The 23,638-nt window shown below is 38.6% G+C and overlaps 3 protein-coding genes and 2 long non-coding RNA genes across 5 annotated transcripts; 2 read left to right on the forward strand and 3 right to left on the reverse strand.

Annotated features, from left to right (window-relative positions):
- Positions 1-3,142: 3,142 nt before the first annotated feature.
- On the reverse strand, positions 3,143-5,545 carry LOC112284672 (zinc finger protein CONSTANS-LIKE 3). The gene is made up of 3 exons (XM_024524697.3): positions 4,636-5,545; positions 4,077-4,366; positions 3,143-3,870 (listed from the first exon to the last, which is right to left on the reverse strand). Exons 1-3 carry the CDS (start codon positions 5,084-5,086, stop codon positions 3,517-3,519), a joined length of 1,095 nt encoding a protein of 364 aa, XP_024380465.1. The 5' UTR covers positions 5,087-5,545; the 3' UTR covers positions 3,143-3,516.
- A 1,221-nt stretch (positions 5,546-6,766) lies between these two features.
- LOC112284673 (uncharacterized) lies at positions 6,767-7,612 on the forward strand. Its single transcript, XR_002970481.3, has 2 exons — positions 6,767-6,899; positions 7,263-7,612. It is a non-coding gene; the product is annotated as an uncharacterized LOC112284673 (long non-coding RNA).
- A 3,279-nt stretch (positions 7,613-10,891) lies between these two features.
- Positions 10,892-13,221, reverse strand: LOC112284722 (allene oxide synthase CYP74A2). Its single transcript, XM_024524845.3, has one exon. The coding sequence runs from the start codon at positions 12,862-12,864 to the stop codon at positions 11,437-11,439; it is 1,428 nt and encodes a 475-aa protein (XP_024380613.1). The 5' UTR covers positions 12,865-13,221; the 3' UTR covers positions 10,892-11,436.
- An 869-nt stretch (positions 13,222-14,090) lies between these two features.
- LOC149988596 (uncharacterized) lies at positions 14,091-15,393 on the forward strand. The gene is made up of 2 exons (XR_016504329.1): positions 14,091-15,027; positions 15,127-15,393. It is a non-coding gene; the product is annotated as an uncharacterized LOC149988596 (long non-coding RNA).
- Positions 15,394-17,730: 2,337 nt separating this feature from the next.
- Positions 17,731-20,130, reverse strand: LOC112285151 (large ribosomal subunit protein uL18). Its single transcript, XM_024525729.3, has 8 exons — positions 20,070-20,130; positions 19,870-19,939; positions 19,632-19,723; positions 19,254-19,380; positions 19,076-19,155; positions 18,690-18,806; positions 18,308-18,442; positions 17,731-18,127 (listed from the first exon to the last, which is right to left on the reverse strand). Exons 1-8 carry the CDS (start codon positions 20,070-20,072, stop codon positions 17,870-17,872), a joined length of 882 nt encoding a protein of 293 aa, XP_024381497.1. The 5' UTR covers positions 20,073-20,130; the 3' UTR covers positions 17,731-17,869.
- Between the last annotated feature and the right edge of the window lie 3,508 nt (positions 20,131-23,638).

Here is a 23,638-nt window from a genome sequence, read left to right on the forward strand (position 1 = left end):
TAAACTATTTGAACTAGAGATAGAATTATAATTTTATGAAATATATATATATATATATATATATATATATGTTATTATTATTTTATAATAATTAACTTTTATATTTTACTTGTGAATTATAAAATTCTAGAACATATTTTCTAACACATTTAAGCATTATTCTATTATGACTTATATAAAAGCATAATAAGAGTTGAATTTTACAGTTGTATTGTTTAAAGAATTTTGCACAATCTAATTGGTAGTTATAAAAAGAAAAAGAAAAACAAATTTTTTTTTTTATTGAAATTAAATATTTTGAAATTGAAGTTTTCCTATACCCTCATCTTTTAAAATAAAAATAAAAATGGTTAATATGATTGAATGTAAAAGATTAGAAATTATTTGAATAACTTATTTTACGAGGTTTAAAATCAAAATTGCAATTGGTACGTAGAAGTGTTTTATTTTTTTAATTGTAAATTTTTTTATGTGTAATTTTATTGTGAGTTAATTTAATAAACATGACGTCCATATAAAACCAAAAAATTACTGTAATAATTGTATTTTTTAAAAAATATATAGTTTTAATACCAATCCCAAATATTTTAGCAATAATAATCTATAGTGTTATATTTTTTTACTAACTAAATTTATAAAATATGAAGGCAAGTTAGAGTTTGATAAGATTTTGTAAAATATTAGCTACCAATTAATAAAAAATTACACAAAAATTTGTAGACTCTCTTGTAGTCTTTCTTATCAATATTTGTGAACAATGAACAACAAGAAAAAGTAAGCTCTCTATGTAATTAGAAAATGAAATAAAATTTAGCATGATATCTAGCTATATATTTTATTTTCTAAAAACGTCTACATTTTTAAATAATTAACATACTTTCATCATCAAAAAAATAATTATTACTATACCTTTAATATTATAAAAATTTATAATTTAAAAATAATAATTTAATACAAAAAATTGTATGTTAATGAAAGAAATATATATTTTTTATAAAAAAATCTCCAAAATAATATCAAACATATATATATATATATATATATATATATATATTCTACAATAATAAAGAAATCATTTCTTAAGCATGAGTTTTTGCAACTTCTTCTATATTACAATGGTATATATCACATGCACAAACTTTCATACAATATACTTATAGTCTAGCCCTTGTACATAGCCATAAGCACATGCAACATGCCATTGGCATAAATCTGTAAATTAATCATTGTTAATAATGTCTACAACATCCACATTCATTCTGACAAAAAAAAATTAATGATTATTTGCAATATCTACAACATCCACATTCATTACAGTAGAAAGAAAAAAGAAAACAAATTGTAAAACCTCTCTAAAGTAACTATGGTTTTCTTGTGCTACATCTAAACAACTTTGATTTAAACTCTTATGCATTTTAATTTTAATCTAATTTAATTTTTAAATTTTTTTTCATATCTCCTATGAAAACAAACCAATTGCAATGTTGTCCTATCCCAGAGAGGAGTGCCAAAAATTGAATTGAATAAAAAACTTTAATTAACATGCAAATATTTTTTTCTAGAAAACTAATTATTACCATACAAAAATCTCATTGTTACTATAAAGAACACTATACTTTGATTATACAACATTTATATTTTTTTAATACTTCAAACACATCACCACTACAAAATCCTTATAAAATTTTAAAGCAAACAAACATCCACATGATTTATTCAGTGTATTTCTGTTGTTGACCATAATATCCAAGATGCCTTTGCATTTGCATTAGATAGCGAACACCTTCATTTGTTAATCTTCAATTTTAAGACATTTTTTGGCATGGACAAAAAAACACTCAATCCTAGTACCAATGAACACTCAAAATGTTTAGAAACAAGCTTTAGCAAATTCCCATCCACTTCTAGAAAAAACTAGACTTGAGTTGCTACAAGGTTATTACTAAGTGTTGGATTTCAGCTCTTGTACAGAAGATATTAACGAGCCGGCACAGATAAAGAGTTGGAGATAATTTCCTATTCAATCAACCCACATCCAAATTTGAAGTAGATGTGACGCATTTAGGTGGAAGAAATCTGTCGTCACATGTCTTTTGAAGCTAGATTAAGAAATGGCAACAGTCAAGATCGTGAAAATACGATCAGATATTGGAGTGTTGATGTTAAGCTTGCTATGTCAGTAACTGTCTCTTCTCTGGTGCTCACACTATCAACAAATTTACCACTTTTAAGACCCAAGTTTGTTTCTACTTCAGATGAAAGCGTCATTGTTTATGTCAGGCAATTGCCACCATTCTCTAATCACCGGGACTGTCAACCTGCCGGATACCTTAACATCTACATACCGATTAAAACCAAAGACGTAATCACCTTGCTGTCAACCAAATGCAAATGCAAGAGATTGTTGGAAGAAAACGCGAAGGTCTCCAAAGAATTCCTTCTCATTGACATAAGATGTTGAGTCTTATACAGCAATTACAGCAGCTGCTACCCTACAGGGAAGGATTGGACACGTTGCCCGCGGAGAATATAATCCAATGACACATTGATTGACTAGTGTTAGCCATTGCTTGGCTTCGTCAGCGTAAAGCTGCGGGTGACGTCTTCTCACACTTTCACGGATGCTCTGTGCTGCAATCTCGCGCCACAGGAGACTGCTTGCAAGTTACACCGGATGGAAGGATTATGGCAAGGGCACAGGGTGTTGGTCAAAGAAGACTAGCTAGGGAATTTGACTGTGGTTCATGGGTAGCTTGTGTGAAATTTGATCTCATTCAGTTAGATGCAATTCAATATCATTAAGCGTGCGTTTGCGATGGTTAGTCGATCCTGGAACAAAAGAAGACTACATCGACTTGTTCAAAGTTTTTGCGGGTCAAGCTGAAAGTAAAATCTCCGAGTGATGCTTTTCTTTTTGAAATACAGATATTGAAGTTCGAATATCCGAATAGAGATGGGGGGGTAAATTCATCAAGTAACGTGAAGATAAGTGCGATAGGTATGACACCATAGTTAGATTCGGTTAGTTCAGTATACTCTTCCTCACCATGGTCATCGTTGACATCAACTACTAATAGATACTGACTGGCACATGACTAGCATCTTGTACTTTCAAAATAGATGGGTATCAGGTCCAAGATCGTTTCAAGTGAAGTGCAAAACGTTTAAAATCGGAGGAATGTGCTGCTCCATGTGAAGACACAGGAAACATGCGCGGCATGTCCACCTTTTCTAGCGTTCGAAATCAACAAAAAGAAATAACACTACCGGAACCTCCTGCTCTGTCCTGCCTCCTGCAGTGTCCATCAGTAAGCGATGCCCTACCAGGGGAAAAGAATGGCATGACTTAGCGTCTCCGACTGTATCTTTTTACATTCTGCGTCAGGCGCTTTCAACACAAGGATAGCTCTACACTGTTCTTACAGCAGTCTTAAGGCAACTCCTCTATGGTACATAAAATAGGCATTCGACGTGAAACACTCAACTTGATTGAAGCAAGGTTGATCATACAGATATTCAGAAAGAAGGCACCACTCCAAAACTTGAGTCCATAGAGCAAGAGCTGAACAACTGCTCCACATCGGAGTCCGTCCTCTTCGCGAACCTGCCTTTGATCCTCGGCCGGCTCTCGGCGTAAGCTTTCCTGGATGCATACCGGATGGTTTTCTCAAACTTGCGTTTCTGCCTCTTCTCCTTGTACCTCATCACTCGAGCTTCCCGATCCACTGTGTCGATGGGCCCGCTCACCTGCTGCGGCATGCGGGTGCCAGACAACTCTTGAGCACCTTGAGAATCCAGTGGATAGGGTGTTGAGATGTCACTTAGACTGGAGTCCGGGACCACGGCAGCGTCTACAGACGAGCACGAAATCTGTAGAGAGTAACCGAACCATGCCCTCAAATCAGCATTGCAGGTCGATGGCATGGAGAGCACAAAAAAAAAAAATAATAAAATAAAAGTAAAAAAAATGTCGAGAGATAAGAGGGAATCATACAGGGCAATAGCACGAGCTCGTGGAAAACTGCATAAGCTTGAGAACACTCTTCCCATAATCTATGGAGAGACATGGGACTTACGCTGTGGGTGAGGGTGGAAGTGCCAAAGCTGTAACCGCTCTTCTCCGACAGATGAAAATCAGTTGTGAAGGAAGGCTCCATTGAATGGGCCAGTGAGGGACTGTCCTCGGAGCCCTCAGGAATGTGCACGGGCACCAAACTGTCGGGTTGAATTCCTGTTACGGTAGCATCGTCCAATTCCAAGAAAGGGTCAACATCTGAGAAAATATCCGCTGCAAGATCGACTTTTTGCTTCTTGAGCTTAGGACTGAATGGTCGCGCACGGAAGGGTGAGTCCGGTGCTTCATCAGCTGCAACATAAAAGAGACCGACAATGAGGTCCTGGGTCTACCCAAGTCAAGACAGACGGCACCCTGATACTCCAAGAATCTACACACAGATCAAAGGTGGAGCGAAAATCCCCACGACGATAACCAAACATCCCTCCCTCCTGAGACTTCAAATTACCCAAGAATGATACACCTTCTTGCAAGAGCCTGAGAATTCCTACTCTCTACTGCATCCGATGCCCCACTCTTTTATTTAACCTTGCAGAGTAGACCCACAACTTGAGTCCTACCTGCAGCGCTGCCTCTAATGATGGCATTGGTAGGTATTTTGGGATGTGGGAGAAGCCACGAACCCGCCTCGGCCACACACGAGTCCTCTACACCCTTCAGCGTCTCATGGCACTCACTCTCGGGGAATGGCACGCTGATGTGCGCTTCTCTTGCGGAGCTAGCACAATCGAACAGGGGTTGCACGGGCACTCTCTCGTGGCGCTGAGCCAGTGGGTTGGCAGAGTGGATATCCGTGTCGCAAGAAACGCACAACGACGCTGCGTCCGCCTTGCAAGTCACAACGGCTACAGCAACCTCGCAGACCTCGCACATCCATACGCGCTCGTGTCGTGAAGCAAGCTTGTTGGCTCCATGCACCTTACCGTCGCAGCCAGCGCACAAATACGCGGCGTCTGCCCGGCAGTACACCACCGCACTGGAAATGTGACATGCATCGCATGACTTCGGCATACTCCCCTGAGTGCTCAGCACAGACCTCCGCCCTTCCACCCCTCCACCGACCACACGCAACTCCTCGTGAAAGCTTCAAGACGCGCGGGGCGTTCAACCCCTCACCTTACTTATCAAAACACTTGCAATATCAAAACCCGTTTCTTCCGATAGAAAATTTCACCGTCTTCGCTGAACAACATACACAACAGCCCAAACCCTTCCCAGATCCGAACTACCCACACAAACTCTCACATGCTAACCCTCCCCCCCAACAAATCTATCAAAACCACTCGAAACTCTAGAAAACTCAAAGCTACGACCCGCTTGAAAAACCTCAACAACTTCGGAACTGTGGAAAGCTGCGCAGCCCTGTTCGAGATTCTGTGAAGTGTCAACAAGTTGTGTGACACTATGGTTTAGAAAGAGACAGAGACGAAGCGGGCAGAAATCTAAGCTCCGCGAGAATTCGACATTCGCGGGATTCAAATGACTTCCAGAGAAGGGATGGGGGACCTAGACAGGCGAAGCGAGCGAGACGATCCAGGCTTTTGGCTCCGGGCAGAGTCCGGTTATTTCTGGGCCTGCCCCCAACTTGTCCCTTGTCGCATTAGTGGGCATGAGATGGGTAGAAAAAGGCGTGGCAAAAAGGCCAGAGAGTTAGAGTTGAGTTTTCATGAATAATGCATGACATGAAGAGACGTCTCGGTCAGGGCAGTTGTCAGTAAAGGAAACTATTAAAACGAAGTACAGTCGACCGGCGTGATTCACAAGCTAGCGATAGCCGTCGGAAGCACGGCGGGGAGCGGCATTAAGATTGTCGGATCCACGGCGCCAGATGCGTCAACCAATGTAGATATGTTGCAGCGATGACGCAACATATCAGAACCCAAAAGTGATTATATAATAAGGGGCTGGGAATTGCAGTGAACTGAAGCGTTGGAAACCTGGAGCGCAGTATTGCAAGCAGCACAGCCGCTAATGCGAGGGGCTGAAAACGATCGTCAACTCCGATTCGCCCTATCTCTTTGCGCGATAGGATGTTAAAATAATCCCAGTGGCAACGACGCCCAGTAAGCAGAGAAATTTTGGGAATGAATGCGTGCTAGAAGCAGGGGCCCAGTACAAGGCGAGCAATGGTAAGGGGGCAGGTATCGATAACACCCGGCAATCCAGGAGACCAATCCCCGCGAGTACTGACCTCGGCGAGCTCCTGGCCACAAACGCCAGCTACAATAACACGCATGGGACCCATGCTTAGTATTCGCTGGCATGCAAATCCTGTCACCGATTCGGGCCCACCCGCGAAGCCAGTCGCAGCAGCTGTTCAGATCCTGCATGTGACTTGACTTAGTGGTGTGGTGGCATGCATTTCATTAGCTGCATGATGGCCTCCGTCGTGTGTGTATCCAGACTTTCCGTTTTCTTTTCTCCTGGTTTTACTCATCTGACCATTGTTTTACCATACATATATAGATAAATACAAGACAATTGCAGTACCCATTGGGCGTGATGCGTCAAGACTGTGGTTGCGAATGGACTCCTGTGCTGGGAAGTAATTCCTTATTTCATAATGCGAGAGTGGATGTCGGAGCCGGCGAGCCAATGAGGCATCGGGTTTGAGCAAAGTGTTCGAAGGCGAGTGAAAAATCTGATGTTGGGTAGTTGAGCTGTACAAGTGAGCGACTAATATCTCTCTGTGATGGTATGTATCGTTGGCGATGTCTTTCTACTAGGTCACAAATCTTGTAGGCTCTCGGCGAGATTTTCGTTCCAGCGACTCCGTTGGCCATGAGTCTTGATCTCATGGTGATTGACCTCCGCAGCAAATTAGGTATGAGTGGGTGCGGAATTGCATGCAGTAACTCTTGTAGGCTGCCAGTATTTGAGAGCTGATGTGATCGCTGAGCTTGTATTTCAACCTGCAGACTTAGTAGTTGGGTTTTGTGTAAGTTTGTTATTCCTTCACATGAGACAAACACCCGTACAGGGTTCTGCGATGGAGCGAGCCTGGGTTCACTCTTGCAAGCATGTTTACTAACACAGATATGACCTACTTCAACCATGATTCAACATGGAAGAATTTCTTGTCTTTGGTTTTGGAGCTCGTCATCGTGCGGATTGAGTCGTTTATGAGGGACTGCTGAGGCCTCAGTGGCTGATTCTGGGTTAATTCGAGGCCCACTTTGCTTCGCAGGCTGAAGATGCCGCATGCGTCTTTGCGAACGAACGCACTGGGTTTCGGTGAAATGGATGCTTTCTTTACCTCTTGGGAATTTTACAGGAAGATGACACTGCTCTTTCGGCATGTTGACTTAAACTGCCGACGGCCCGTGTTGGAGCATTCTTTGTGGCAGAAGCAGCGAGGAGCAAGCACGTTTAAACGAACTCTCTTCATATGTTGAGAAGCCTTAAAATATCCAGTATTCGTGTGATTGGAATCTCTACGTTGTTGCTCAAGAGTTTACTGCGAACACATGTTGTATATGGTAGTGATTAAGTGTTTTGGCCCATGCGCCATCCTGCTTGCCGCCTCCGAAAAGAGAAGTACGTGACATACTCGGAGCAAGATCAGCTCTCCATGACTGAACATCAGCGGAGCCAAGACATGTTTACAGATGCTTATGCATGTTGCTTCAGGGATAAAGCACACATCCTTCTGGTTTCAAACCCTGACTGGTTACATAATCTTGCACAGGGGATGGAAAATTTCTTCCTCCAACATCAAACACCCACTACTATCACGAGAATTTTGAAGAACCTATAGTGTGCAAGTTGTTCAATGTTCATTTCTCGAATTCTCTAGCCTTTTCACATGCACTCGCAACTGTAGATTTTGGAACTTTCAAACTGCAATGCCTGGTTCTAACGTCGGTACTGTGATGATGTAGCGTATGAGTAAAGTAAAATCGAAGAGAAGTCCCCACATCAGTCACACATGAAGCTCTCAGATCGATACTATGGTGAAATGCCAAAATCCCAAAATGCTGAAAGCTCTGAGAATTGCAACAGGAAGTTTGCTCGTTGCCAGCCCGATGACTTGTCTATTCTGGGTCTCTGCCCTACAGCACATTCTAGAAGAACCATTCAAGAAAAAGTTGCATCGACCAAAGATGCACTTCTATGCAAATATCTTCCATCTCCGACGTCGTCAGACAGCATTTCATTGATTTGCTTCCCGAGCCCAAGGGACCCAGTTGAGTGGCGCTTGTGACACTGTCTCCGCATACAACTGAGGTACCTCCGAAACTGATCAAACTCCAGACAACCAATTTTGTTGTTTAAAAACTGTGATGCAGGAAACTGAATAATTCTTTTGCACTGGAGAAAAAGAAAAAAAATTGAACTTATGGTGATGGGATTAATCAAGTGAAAAATAATTGGTTGTTTAACCGCTCATACAACCACTTCAATCACAAACAGCAACATCACTCCCATGAAACAAAACTGTCCCTGCTTTTCGAATCGGCCATCCTTTCAATCTGCCAAAAACCTTCTCTACTGCTACCTGAGGCCTCATCCTCCACGTTTAACATTTAATTTCCTCCTCCTGCTGCTCCTCTCTTGCTACAAGTATGTGTGTTGCTCACAATAAAATCGATGTCTCATAATCTCCCCTCCTTTCCCCAACTTAACATGGTCAAATGTGCACAAAAGTGAGAAAAACAAAACGAGAAGAAAAAGAGAAGAAATACGTTGAAAGCTTGAGATATTATCCTGGAGTTCAATGAAGAAACGGACGAAATATTTTTAAAATAAAATACTAAAAAATGAGAGGGAAATAGATAGATGAGTAATGATTAAGTTGCACCTAGACAACAAAACAATAGTTAAAAAACAAATTAAATGTCATTTATGGATCTTGCTTTACAGAAGATGAAAGTCATAGTAACTTTATTATACTAAATTTTGTCTATTTTTTTGTGACATTTTTCTGTATAAATTTTTTAGAACCAAATTTTAAAAACAAGGTTCAAAATTTTAAAGAACTTATCTTGTAATCTAAATCTTCTAAAAAAATAATCAACTTCAAAGTTTAATAAGTAGAAATTACACTCATTTCATTATTTTGACAAATTTAGAATCCAATAGAAATAATTTAGAATAAATTGATATTTAAAAAAAATTAAAAATAAAAAACATTATGCATAGAAGAATATAGAGATTGCTGCTTTAGCCAATAAAGATTGATATAATTTCTTATGTAAATTATACTTTTATATTTGAATATTATTTTTTAACACAACATAAAAATATTATTTATAGTTATAGTTATACACATAATTATATAATTAAAATACTTATTATTATATATTAATTTTTTAATATTTAATGATTAAGAAAAAAAATACTTAAATTTTTTTTTAAAATGACATTGATCATTTTTATCCTTGTTTTTATTTCAAATATATGTAATATTGATTTTTTTTAATAAATAAAATATATAACATAAAACTAGACAATAGAAGAATTTAATTTACCATGCGTTGAGATTTGTTTATGAAAGCATTTATTATATTAGAAAATAGAAAGTATCAAAGAAGTATCCAAAGATTGTTAACAAGTAAAACAATACAAAAATTAGTTAAGTATTGTACATATCTCTTTAAAAAAAAAATTCTAATAACTTTAAAGTGTATGTACCATTTAAAAACTACATCTATTTTATTTTATTTTAAGTTTAGCTTAAGTAGATGTAGTTAACAAATCTTCTTGGTTTATGAAGACGATGGGTTATGGTCAACACGCAAAGTATGCCATGATGTGCATCTTCTTTGCTCTTTTGGCTTTCTAATGACAAGTTACATAGAATCATGCAACACCATATGCCATCACATCTTCATTATGTGAATCTTTCTAGTTGAGTGGGTGAACATAGACTTGTAGAGGGAATCTAGTGACATCACAAGCTATAAAATTATGTCATTGTGGGACCTTCAATAAGTCCATGTGGATTCCCACTTCTTTCTTTTTGTGTCATTAAGTTGTCTTGGCATCCACTTTCACATTCACAACCACTTGACATATGACAAAAAGAATAATTCTGATTCGATCTTCTTAATTTGCAGTTTTTTCTTTTAAAATAATATCATGTTTATCTTATTACAGATTTATATAACACATGTTTTTTTACTTCCCACCCAAAAAAAGGATTCTATTAGCCTGTTCTCCACACTAGGTCAACCATCATCAACACCCAGATTAACTTTACGAAGTCAGAAGTGTATTTTTACACCAGTTAAAGATAATATATATATATATATATATATATATATTCAATGAAAGAAATGTGATCTTACAAATGGGAGACATTTTCATGTGAGCAAAATCTCAACGTCGATTAATGTTAAGACACAACTTCACAGCCTCGTTGGATGTTGGTATTATAAATGAGCAAACCTGTGCTTCACTGGCGACTACATCACCGAAGAATCGACGGTCGAGACGCTTGTATGCTCGTGATTAAAGGCCATATCCATCCACTTAAAACAGCGTCACGATTTCAAGGAGTGTGACTATGTTTGGAATCTGAAAACAAGGGAGGGCCATTCAAGCGTATAAATATACGGTGAAGATGATCTAGCTTTGCGATCCCTACCAAAGTTTCCTGGAAGAAAACTGTCCGTATCGATGTCGATATTGACTGGGCACACGGCTTCCGTTTCCAGGAGTAGTAGTTCAAATGGGTTTGGTACCAATGGAAGATATCAAGGATTCCACATCCAACAGCTGAGACTAGGTACTGAGCTCTGAGTTGTAGCTGTCGGACTTTGACTCAGAAAAACCACGTTTCTCCAAAGAGATTATACAGAGTGACATTACAGCTTTTCATTTGTTCAGCTTCCAAGCCGAAGAGAGTTTTATTTTTGCAAAAGCTGGATGTAGGAGAGAGACCTCGCGAAAACGGACATAATTGCAGGAATGCATGAAAAAGCAGGAGAAACAAAAAGAAAAGAAAGGGTGCTTGGAATCTGAAACTAATTACAAACTATACGATATCAGAGCGTTCTCTTAAAATTTTGAACAGATAGCCCTAGTTCTGATTATATAACGCAAACACTTGGAGATCGATTGGTGGCCATGCCGCACCAGAAAGTTGCGCGCCAACAACTCCAAGCTCTCGCCGCAGAAATGAATCCATTTCTCACCCGGGCATTCGAAAATCTCGAATGCAAAATTACAAAAGCTCTGGAAGTTGATGAACTGAGAGTGGGACAACTAGTCCTCACATCTCGGCATACAGGTCCTTCTAACTTTAGTCACAGCAACGAAACGGACAATCTGAAGTAGGCGACAGATGCACAGGGTTTGGCTATGTCTTGGGTGCTCCCTATATACAAGTCCTAGAGCTGTTCTCGGAGACGAACTCCTCACTTTTTGAGATCGGAAAAGAAAACCTTGGTCGCATTTCCTGCGCCCTCCATGGTCAGGGTATACTCTTTATATCTCAAGAACATTTCTGCGACGAATGCTCGCGCCATTGTGACCACCAAGTCCTTTCCGGCGCACTGCTTGTTTGCGGTAGTCGGCTTGTCAGTCTCGTAACCATTGGACCAGAAGATGTATTTGATGAGCTTCTCGCCGTCGGGGCCCATGAATCGTCGAGGTAGAAACTGATCTGGGTCCGAGAAGACCTTGGGGTCGTGCATCACGATAGGTTGATAACCATACAGCATTTCTCCCTTCTTGACCTCGAAGGAGTTTTCGTGGTTCTCTATGGTGAAGTCGAACTTGGCCTTGCCGTATTGGTATGGCACTGGGGGCTTGAATCGGAAAGCTTCGTAGACGACGGACTTCACCAATGGCATGTTCTCGATGGATTGAAGAGTGACTTTCCCATCTGTGGCGGCGACGGCCTTGGTGACTTCGTCGTGGAGATCGTGCATGAGCTCCGGACCGCATGAAGAAATGAGGATAGTGATGAGGGGGAAGAAGATGTTGAATCCGCCGTAGGCGTTAAAGCAAAGGAAGAACAGCAGGTTGGCAGTGGCGTCATTGCGCTCGATGCCCATAGCTTCAGCCCTATCCAGCGCCTCGGTGGCGTAGTTTTTGATGAAATTGTAGAGGGCATCGTAGTTCTTCTTGACCAGGGCAGAGGGGAGTGGGACGGTGTGTAACACGAGCTCCTCCACGACATGGGGGAGACCCGTCTGTCCTGCAATCGGAGCGAGCTGGGGATTTGCCCAGGCGGTTGCATACGGGCCACCATTACGCCCTAAGCTGTATTCTCCAGGCGCAGCGGGGTCGTGATGGCATACAGCGCGCATCAGGAAATTAAACGCGAACTGTTTCACCTCATCCGATACGCTAGTCTTCTCGCCCTTGGCCAGACTCGTCTCCCAGAGCACCATCGACTCTTCAATCGACTTGTGAAACTCGGGAAGAAAGTTCCGCCCGTTCATCGCAATGACTTCAAAGCACCATTGCTTGAGCTTCGTGTGGCGTTCCTCAGAGGGATCCAAGTAGGAGCAAACGCGGTACCCGCTGGTGAAGCTCACACTCGGCATGTATGTTCCTGTGAACACGTCCTTTTTCTCAACCTTGCTAACGTCGAACAGAATTGGAAAGCTTTTCTGATCCAAGAGGCAGATGACTTGAGGGTGTTCGGAAATTGGAGGGCCAGGCGGCATGTTGACACGAAACACCGTGCTATTGTACTTGGCCATCCGGCTTCGGTAAAACTGCTCCTCCCCCTGCAACCAAAAGTAGTCTAGTCGATCCTTTATGGCACCGAAGTAGGGGACTCCATAGTCTCCAGGAATCGCCTTCAACGGCAGCTTGGATGAAGGGACTGCCATGCTTGCCCAACACTACCACCAGGACTTGCAAACACACACACACACACACACACCACGCCCACCTCACAAATCCTGTTCTTATACTTTGAAAGCTTCCCCAACAACTCCCAACTACACAGACACCCCAAGTTGTGCACCTGCTAGGGCCGGATTCCAAGTCGGCTCTTTACACTCGGTAGTGTATACGAATGTAACCCACAATGCACACTCGGTAACGACGACTATACAAAGTCTACGCCACAATATGGTTTTAACCTCACTGATCCCCACCCCCACGAGGTTGACCGGAATAGCCCACGCTCTCCTTATTGTCAAACTGCGGGCGCCAATCCCGGGCATGTTTCATGCATGTGAGAAGCCTTCCCCCGGAACCGAGTTGCAGACATGTGCTCAGTCACTCTTATTCTTAAGAATCTATCTTAAGAGCTTGAACTTAACGCAGCCGGTTAAACAATCTAGTTTCTACCCCGGCAAAGAATCTCCAGCAGTGAGCACCGAAAGTTCCAGTCTGGCCTTTACTTCATTTCATGAATTATCGTGCCTTTGACATGACATGACATGCCCCTGTCCTCCATTCTGCAGCAGAGGATGTCCGTCCTGCCGCAATATACGTACATCCACAGCAGATTTTTTTAACTCTTGCCACTACCTAGTCACACGAAAGAAGTTATGTTTAATTAAGTTGCCTTGGGATATATTTTACTCATTATACTCCCCCACACTTCCTCGACGTTGTCTCTCCACCAAAAATTCATTGCGGTTTGTGGAGGTTCTAGTGTGAAGTTCAAGTAGGTCAATATTGGTTTTGTTTTGAAATTTGTGATGTGATTTTGGTTCACAGTGAAAGAGTTTGTCTCAAAGGTTTTTGGTGGACGTGGTCAGGCACGTAATTGTAGAAACAAACAAGATCATTCCTGCGAAACGATGTAAGAGTTAATGATACTTGTTCTAACTTTTGCTAGTTATTATTAGCCAATTAAAACTTGTACTACTACGTCATGTATTCTGTCTTTCCTCCTCTTGGATCGTGAGCATGACGACCCTGGATGTCAAAATTTTGTCTTAAATCTAATTGATGAATCCTATTCCTATGGGGATCCTTTTTCCTCTCTCTCTCTCTCTCTCTCTTTTTTATTTTTTTTCTCTCTCTCTCTCTCTCTCTCTCTCTCTCTCTACACTTCACGTTCTGTGGATTCGTTGAAATATCAAGTAAAACTCAAAACGTGAAATATCATAAGATTTTTCATCCTGCTATTATTTTTACATCTGCAATGTACCGATCCGTCAAACTGAAAATTTTGATTGGTTCGAGATCTAGCACCTGATTCCCATTCGAATACTGCCAAAAGCATAAAATAAAAGCACCAGGAAACTATAAAAAAAAAAAAAAAACAAAACAAAAAACAAATAGAACAAAGAAATAAAAAATGCATTTCTTTATACAAAATGTGATGATTTTCCTAACTGCAACATTCAGAGAGTGTTGGACTTCAGACACCATGCCACTCGTCGCATTTACAGCGTCTGCAGCAGGAGCAGCAGCAGAGAGTGACGCAACTAGGCGCATGTGAGGAAACGCAATTGACCCAGAATCTTCCGGCGACGGCTTCCACGACTGGGCGGCGCTAGGTGATTTTCCGAGGCGTCACTTGGCAGCGGACCAGTGTTGGTCAAGTTCCGTCCGTTAGCCACACCGATGGAACGGGGATTTCCATGGGCCTAATCTGAAATGTTTACCTTTTCTTTTTTTTTCTTTTTTTTTTTTCTACCATAATCAGGCATCTTCGGAGGACCCCCAGTTTCGACCGACTGCTGGGTTCACTGCACCAACCCAGGTTCACTCACACGAACACTCCAAATAAAGCACTTCAACAAACCCCAAGCCCTAGTTCTATTTTTCTTTTTATTTTAATACAACTTTAGTGCAGAAATCTGTTCCGAATCGATGGCTAGCATGCCAAAGAATCTTGACTGGCTGTGCCAGCTGAGTGCTTGTGGGGAGGGGGACGATAAAAACAATGGATCCATGTCAGCAGGCTCCTCCGTGTGAAGCAGCATGGTGAGGTCGAGGAGCGGCAAGATAGGAGGTTTCCCTGTGCAGAAAGAGGAAGGAGCATGCACACTCGAGATGGAGCGAGACCAACAACAACAATAGTAAAAGAGGTAAGAGGGAATCAACACCCATGCTTTAGCGTTGTGGAGCAAGCATCAGAATGACCATGAAGAGTATGGGACTCATTTTCTGCAGCCACTTACTAACAGCCTCACTCGCACACGGGAGCTTCAGTCTACGGTGGTCTCGTTCTGCAGTCAGAGCTCAACAGCACCATCGCCACTCCCAATGAGCTCCGTTCTTCTCGAGGCCCAGCGCAGAGACAGAGAAAGCCAGAAATCAACAAAACAACAAATAAGTGACAGAAGAATCAGAATGACAGAAAGCAGTGGTGTACGTTTTATCCTTTTTTCATGTAATTATATAATTATAGCAATGCTCAGAAAAAAGAAAAAAGAAACGTATGTTTCTTAGCATGGCCTGGGAGTTTGTTGTTGAATGAATTCGTCAACTTTGTTTGCAAAGCGGTGATGTGTCTTAATGCTTAGTACAGCAGTGATTGTGAAGTGTGTTGGAGTTGGGTATCTACGGCTTTCAATATCAGATTAATCAAACTGCTAAACAGGCTTATAAAAGAAAGTGTAAAATTCTGGCGGGTTTTTTGGCACCGGTGGTCAGTAAAAGTGGTGGATTAAAGTAACAGTCTATTTTTGTTTGTCCAGCTTTCTCCTCTGACATATAAAAATATGAATATATGAATCATTGGATTCATAATTCAATGATTCATGTATTCATGTTTTGCTTTGGGTTTACTGACGGGATAAAGATCTCCCTTATTCTCACCCTCTTCAGTAAAATTGCCTCAAGAAGCAGAAGAAGAAATATATAAATAAATAATGAGAGACTTTTGGATTTTCTAAATTTATTGGTATTCATGTTGTTTTTCTCTGAGGTAGTAAATCTCATCATTAAACTTCCTTCCTGGCAATGTTAAAGGTGTTCTTCATTTTTTCGATGTGGAGTTTTTGTAGCAGATCTTTCATTCTTGACCAAAAATGAATTGTGTTTCCATGAACATGTTTTATCTTGAAATCCAGTTTCGAATGGTCTTGAAAGTGATAACTATATGAATGTGATAAAGTACATTCAACATTTAACAATAATGAGTTTTGAACTTTTTTATTTCAACATCAAAAGTGATTTGAGTTGTGTGCAAATATACATACATGCATACATATGATAAAGAACCATCACATTTCTTCTAACCTCACTCATTCACACTCTTATTTTTTTAAAATCATCCTTAATATTATACTCAACAAACTTCAATCATGTAAGAAGTAATATCAATAACTATAGTACCATAATAATAATAATAAAAGAATGAAATTCAATCATTTTAAAATTAGTGATACATAAAATCATCACAACTCTTTAATAAAATATATATATATATATATATATATATTATATAACCTTGACTTAAAATATACACATATATTGTTTAAAATGCATGGGATTTAAGTGGGACATTCACCCACAATGGTTACTATCTACAATTTGGATCATAGACAAATTACAGATTTATTTTCTTTCAAGATTAGAATTTCAATTTCAGTTTATATATATATATATATATATATATATATAACATCTTAGGTCTAAAATAAGCACATAAAGAAACCTTCTCATTGACCAAACATGGATTAACAAGGGAATGGATGGATGGCAGCGATCATGGTCCCCAACTCCACAGGTTTCCGCTAGTAGATATCTATACATATATATATATATATATATATATATGTAATCTTTTTTTACTTAAGATACCAAATTGCGTAAGAAAAACGACGCTTTTATCCTTTTGGTTGTTGTCCAATATCATCGGAAGAGACACAGATCAAGAAGGACACAAAAGTCTTGTCTTCACAACTGGGGGAGAGTTTTGAACATTCTAGCGCTTTTGTGTTGGCACGTGAAGAATGTGTGCCTGTGAAATATGAACATAATATATATGTCACAAAGCACAAACTACTCGATTGAAAGCCATAGGATGACATTCAAGGGTGTGGTATCCACACGTGGTGTGGACCAGAACTCGGATTTTTTGCAGCAATAGAAGTAGAGTGGTCCATTCCAAGGGACTTGTACGGTACATAGCGTTGTGGGCACATTCGAACCGAATGGGCGGCCAAGGAAGGGACAAAAAAATATGAGTCCCACACAAGAACAGTGGCAGCCCTCGGGCGTTGATTTCAATGGTTCATTGTTTCTATCTGTCTGGGAAGGATAGTCTTGAAAGCTGTGCAGATCACAGAATTCTATCCTCAAACGTTAACAGTAGAAAACGAATACTTACTGTTTTAGGAACCTACTTGGAAAAAGTTTAATTATCTAGAGACAGATGTGCCAAAAGAAAATCCAGAGCAATGGATAGAATGATTCTAGTCACGTACATCTCTTACATACTGTATAATCTGTACAGTGAGAGTGTACTGACAGATTCAACACAAGTTCCGTGTCGTCGAATTATGAGAACACCATGCAAATTGAATTTAATACACAACTCAGGTGCAAAACGATCCGGTGTTAGCACAGCACTAGCGAGGTGCGTTAACTGCAACTCAACAAGGCTATTTTGGACTCGCTGTGGAAGTAGACATAAAGGAAGTGTGTGGGGTCACAGCCAAACAGCAAGATTTCACTGACATGCTTCTAACCATGAAAGTAGCACCAGGTGTTAAGCTTGATTACGTACTCGAACTCAAACAGTATTACACAAAGGAAGTCCAAACAAGTAAGGGATCAGATCGTGTGATAAAATGATGATAAGATGAGAATCTTAAACTCGATTGCACATGAACAAAGTAGGTACGACATTCTAGCAAAAGCCAGGACCTACCTACAACACCCCTATCTCCGAAAAACGGTGGCAGGCATTCCATCCTAGGACTACTCGTCATTGTCACCATTGACGGCGTTGAGACGCTTAACCAAGGCAGCCTGTCGCTCTTCGTAGGTCAACTTCTGGATCTTCCATTTCCTCTTCTCAGCCGGGGCCTTCTTCTCAGTCTTCTGTTGAGTGGGGTCTGCACGAATGGCGGCATGCACACTCGTGTACATCTCTGCAAGGTTATCAGCCTCGACACCAGCCTTGATGAATCCGCTGAAATGAGATTGATACTTCTCAGGCTCATCCTCCTTCAAGAGCTGCAAAACCTCAAGGAAACAACTTAGATATCTCAGATATTGAGTCCGAAACGGTTATAAAATGAGAGTTGAAATTTGAATTTACACCCAGGAAAAGATGAAGTGAGGTAAGTCACCACGAAGAGATGACCGGCGCTACAAAAGTAATGTGAAGTTCAAGTTTGAAATAAAAGTACACACCCTCATGTAGTCTGCAATGTGTCCACCCAAAATGTACTTGCGGTGTGTCTCAGCATTCAAGGATTTATCCTCCTTGCTGTAACCAGCGAACCGCTTCTCACTATGGGGAACATCCAATCCACCATCCAAGGCACCCTGCAGAATTTCAAATCTCAAAAGTTAAGAAATATCTACTTATCCTTTTCGCAATAGGGATCGTGAATACGTAGACAGCTAGGCACATACTCTAGGGTCGTATTGGTCCTCTCATCGAAATACAACTACAGCAGAGCACTATCATGTAAGCACGCAAGTTTAACCTATGGATTACTGGGTCATCAGCGCCGTTCACCCGTGATAAACGAAGCTCTCATTAGCCAGCATCGAGGAGGGGACAAAATACCTTGAGAGCACCAAAAACCCTGTTGCCTGTGGTGGTTCTCACCAGACCAACATCCAAAAGAGCTCTGAATGGCCTCTTCCCTTCTCCTTCTTCAACATTGTAGTCCTCACCAGTAGCCTGTTCAAAACAAAACCGCGAAATTCATGTAAACAAAAAAACGAAAATTACGTAATTGGTGTATCATGTGTACATTTCTATTTGTAGACTACACATCTGCATTTGCATGTTGAACAGGATTCTAGGAAATCAATGTGATGTACGGATCCGATTCCAAACTATGAAGGTGATAGATATATATTGGAGTACAGCCGCGATAATGTCTAATCGAATGCCTGCATTTGACCAAATCATGAACGTTTCAACATTTCGCAGGTGAAGAAGCGAACCTGCTCGTTACCAACGTACTCCTGGTCCAATTCGAAGTTCTTCAGATGACGGCGGGCCAAAAGGAGACCAGTGCAGTAAGCTGTCCACGATACCGCATTCGTCAACATAATCTTACTTCAAGGGAAGGCATCAAAACATATGACATACAAAGGATAGGCATTCATGTGGCAAACGTACCAGCTGCGTAGTTAGTTAGACCGCCCTTAAGCCCATATCGGGGGAGTTCATGGGCGTAAGCAGAGGTGAGCACAATGTCACCAGCCAGAGTAGCATAGGTAATTTGGGCAACAATGTCCTTGTTGGTCTGGAAGAGTAGAATTAAGGCGTTCCAACGACAGGAAGGTAATAATGACACATAAAAGAGTAAACCCTAATAAACCTAACACAATAGATAGAAGAAACGCAATGCAGAATCGCATTGACAATGACTACCAGCAAGGTCAGAGGACGGCGATGAACAGATACGCTTCAAAAAAGCCACCGTCATAGTTCTCTCAAATGTTGGAACGACTTGCAAAAAGATCCTCATGATCAAAGCAACACATAAAAGGATACAAATCGCACGACCAAACGGTACTTCGGGGTGTTGTATTTGTTCTTGTCCTGGGTGGTCAGGCGAATCCTAGCTCGGTAGTCGGTCTTTCCAGCTGTATAAACAGCCACTCGCAGTCAGCTCCATGGACTAGTCCATCAAACCCTAATCCTCATCAACAACTAAAAATTCGACACAGTAGTGTAAAACACTACAACCCTGACGAAATCACAAACTAGTCCGGGACAATAAAAACCTTACCTCTGCGGCGTTTGTACTTGACCTGAAACCTCTTAAAGTAGGCCTTGGTCTTGTTAGGCTTGATAAAAGCCTGATCACAACATAGAAAAACGAATACGGTGAGTGGCGCTGAATCGAAGGAAACGGCGAACAAAGCAAGAGCAGAGGTGGTTTGTTTGTTTGATGAGGGCGAAGTAGTAAAAACAGTGAGGTACACGAACCATGGCGAAGCGAGCTCCCAGGGCAACGGCACCAGAGCGCGACGAGGGGCAACCTGAGGGGGAGGCGCTTCAAAGAGAGAGCACCAGAGGCTCCAGCAAACCCTTACAACCAAACTTCGCAGTCCCTATTTCCGGCTCCGCTCCCTGCCGTCCGATGCTGCAAACCCTAATTTCTGTTCCCATTAACGTTCTCATTCGTTCGACCGAGTACCATAATGTTCTCTGTGAGTCATTTGAATAGGGAGGAAGGGAACGTTGGAAATGGGAACATGTTCCATATGCCCATGCGAGCTGAGGACTGAGGAAAATATAATGGTAAGAATAAATAGGATTAGAGGGAATTGCTTGGTTTAGGAGCGATATATTAAAAAGCAAGTTTTTGACGTAAAATAAAAATTTAATACATTAGTAAATACATTAATAAATTTCTATGCTGAAAATGTAAACCAAGTATTGTACAAACATGCTTCAATAATACCACATTAAAATTAAATCAACTTTTACAAACAAAAACCTACACATACACAAAAACATAACAAAAACAAACCATATATATATATATATATATATATATATATGTATACATATATAAGAAACACACTTAGATTTGAAATTTTAACTTCGTAAATCCTGTGGTTTTAGATTTAGACTTCATTTTTATAAAAAATAAAAAATAAAAATTCATACTTTTAAAATCATAATTTTACACAAATCTCTTAAACAAAATCTTAATAGTATCTCTGCATAGTAGCATTCAAAGACCCTTGATTTGCAGTAGTAGAAATATGCTAAAGCAGATTGTTAATGTACAATAACATATAATATCATAATTGATGACATTGATGCACTGTAAGAGTTATGCACACATGTGCACATGTGTTATGCAAGCAGATTGTTAACAAATTTCTTTTAATGATTGATTGTATCAATACACAATATGCTTTCTTTTTAAATCAACATTGAGATAAGTTACTTTTTACAACTTCTTCTGTATAATAATTGTACTTTTTAACTTTTTTTTTCTATTTTCAAATTATATCACTGATTAATTAGATATTTAAAACCCAATGTATGCATTAAAAAAGTTCCAAGGTCTGAAAATAATAAACATTTTTAACCCATTCACTAAATCAATACCTTTCAACAGTGGCAACTTAGCATACCCATTTCTAAAATCACTTATACAGTAGTTGATCAATAATCCAATTGGAGAGATAAGAATACAAAATATTTTTTCTTAAATAAGCAAGTTATATATATTCTCTTAAATGAACAACAACAATGGATTTCATCAAAATATTGAGTCAAATGTAAAATTAGATTATTTGTTTATTTGATAATTAAAAATTAAAATCTTATTTTGTGCATTATTGTGTTGTGTATGCATATTTTAATTTATTTGTGCAACATGGAATACTAAAGGAAGAAAACAAACCAACTGTTTTTATTTTAAAGAATGAATAATTTAAAATATTTATTGATAATATATAAAGTGTATTTATGTATATATATTGTATTTATGTATATATATATATATATTAAATAGACCTAGGATTTGACTAAATCAACAAACCCATCCTAACATTCATCAAAATAAAAATGACATCTAAACTTATTTATCTACTATTAGATCTACAACTAATGAAAATCAACCACATTCATCATGATTACTGGATTCTTCATCATGGGTGAGTTGATTTAGTAAAAGCTTGGGTCTATTTAATATTCTCATATATATATATATATATATATATATATTAGTATTTATAAAGCAAAAGGATTTAAAATGGCTATAAAATTTTATATATATATATATATATATATATTTTTGAATTAGGATTGAAATATGAGCAAGCTATTGGAAAAAAAAAAAAAAAAAAAAAACATTTCTATTTTGCCTTCATACATAAATATAACTAACAAAAAAGCTTTCTATAAGATTACATATCCTTAAATAATAACTATAAACATAGATTAATATTTTCTAAACTAACCTTTGATCTTGTCTTTTTTACTTCGTAATTTTTTTTAGCATTTATTATTAATATGAATCATTTTGTAGATTCTATTGTACTTTGATTTGTTGTAGTATTAAAAAAGAACCATTATGATATATAGGTAATAAATTTTGACCATTTGGGATAATGTTTTATTAGAAATATATCGTGAATTGAAAATAGAGATGTTTTTAGGTGAAATTATTTAAGTTTTTGAAGTTTGTTAAAATATTGCAAGTATGAATATTACAGGTGGGATTGTTAAAAAAACAAGGGACAAGCCATGCATCACAAATAAGTAAAAACAAACAACATTTGAGACTTTAAGGCTTTGATAGTTTAAACACTTAGTTGTATTAGATGCCATATACAAATGAAGCCCTTGGCCCACAAAACAAGTTTTGCAAAACCTTGAATCTAATTTATTTATAATTAAAATAGTTGAATGTGAAATAGACCAAGGTTTTCACTAAATTCACATACTCATCATGAAAAAAGAAAAAAGAAAAATGACCTCGGGATTCATTTCTCCACTATTTGATCCAAATTCGATAAAAACCAACCTCATTCATTATGATTACCTTATACTTCATTATGGATAGGTTGTTTTAGCAAAAATCTAAGTCTATTTAACATTCCTCTTAAAATATAATATAACATAATTATTAATAAATACTATATATATAAACATTTTTTTAATAGATGTTTCTATTTTATCACATCCCATATATATTGATGAAGTATATTAAAATGCTTTATAAATCAATGGATTAATATGACAACTTATAACTATTTTCATATCAATGTAAAAAAACTCACATATATTTTTGTCATTCTTTTCTTTCAACTATACTAATAGTGACAATCTTTATTTGCATAACTAGTTGTAAATATCAATTTTAAGCTTTTATCTATTAAACAATTTAGAATAAATTGAACTTGGCATTCTTTAATGTTGTCACATTGTGATTGTGAATTTATTTGTAAATCTTTGACATCTTTTATGTATGACTGTCTTATTGTCCATACCTTACACAAAGATATAAGTTGATAATACTTATTTTAGATTTGCAATATTTATTAAATTGATAGCATCTTTCCACAATTATGTATATGCATGCAATTATATTTAGACAACTGTGGTGGCAATTAAGATGCCTTATCATAATCTTCATCAATAAATTAGTATTTAAGGTTTTCATAAAACATACATTCTTTGTATGTAGTACTTCTAGTCTATAAGGAATTTTATAAGAAAATAAATTTGATATCTTAAAATTCTATGATTGAATATTCAAAGAATAATTTGTTACTTAATGGTTAAGAATGAATCATTACATAATTTGGTGTGATTAAAATTTAGATATATTTATTATAACACTCTAAAAAAATTAAAAATCCTAATAACCTTGTATTAATATACATGTACTATTATAAGAGGGTTCTAAATTAAGATATTATATCTTATAGATTTAGATAAGATCTTTATTTTAGTATTACTTATTCAACAAATCCTATTTGCATCATCGGTGTTATGAAATAGCAAGGACAATCGTATTTTAGAGGCATTAT

This window comes from Physcomitrium patens, chromosome 7, assembly GCF_059467195.1.
Source record: "Physcomitrium patens ecotype Gransden chromosome 7, ASM5946719v1, whole genome shotgun sequence".
Taxonomy (NCBI): Eukaryota; Viridiplantae; Streptophyta; class Bryopsida; order Funariales; family Funariaceae; genus Physcomitrium; species Physcomitrium patens.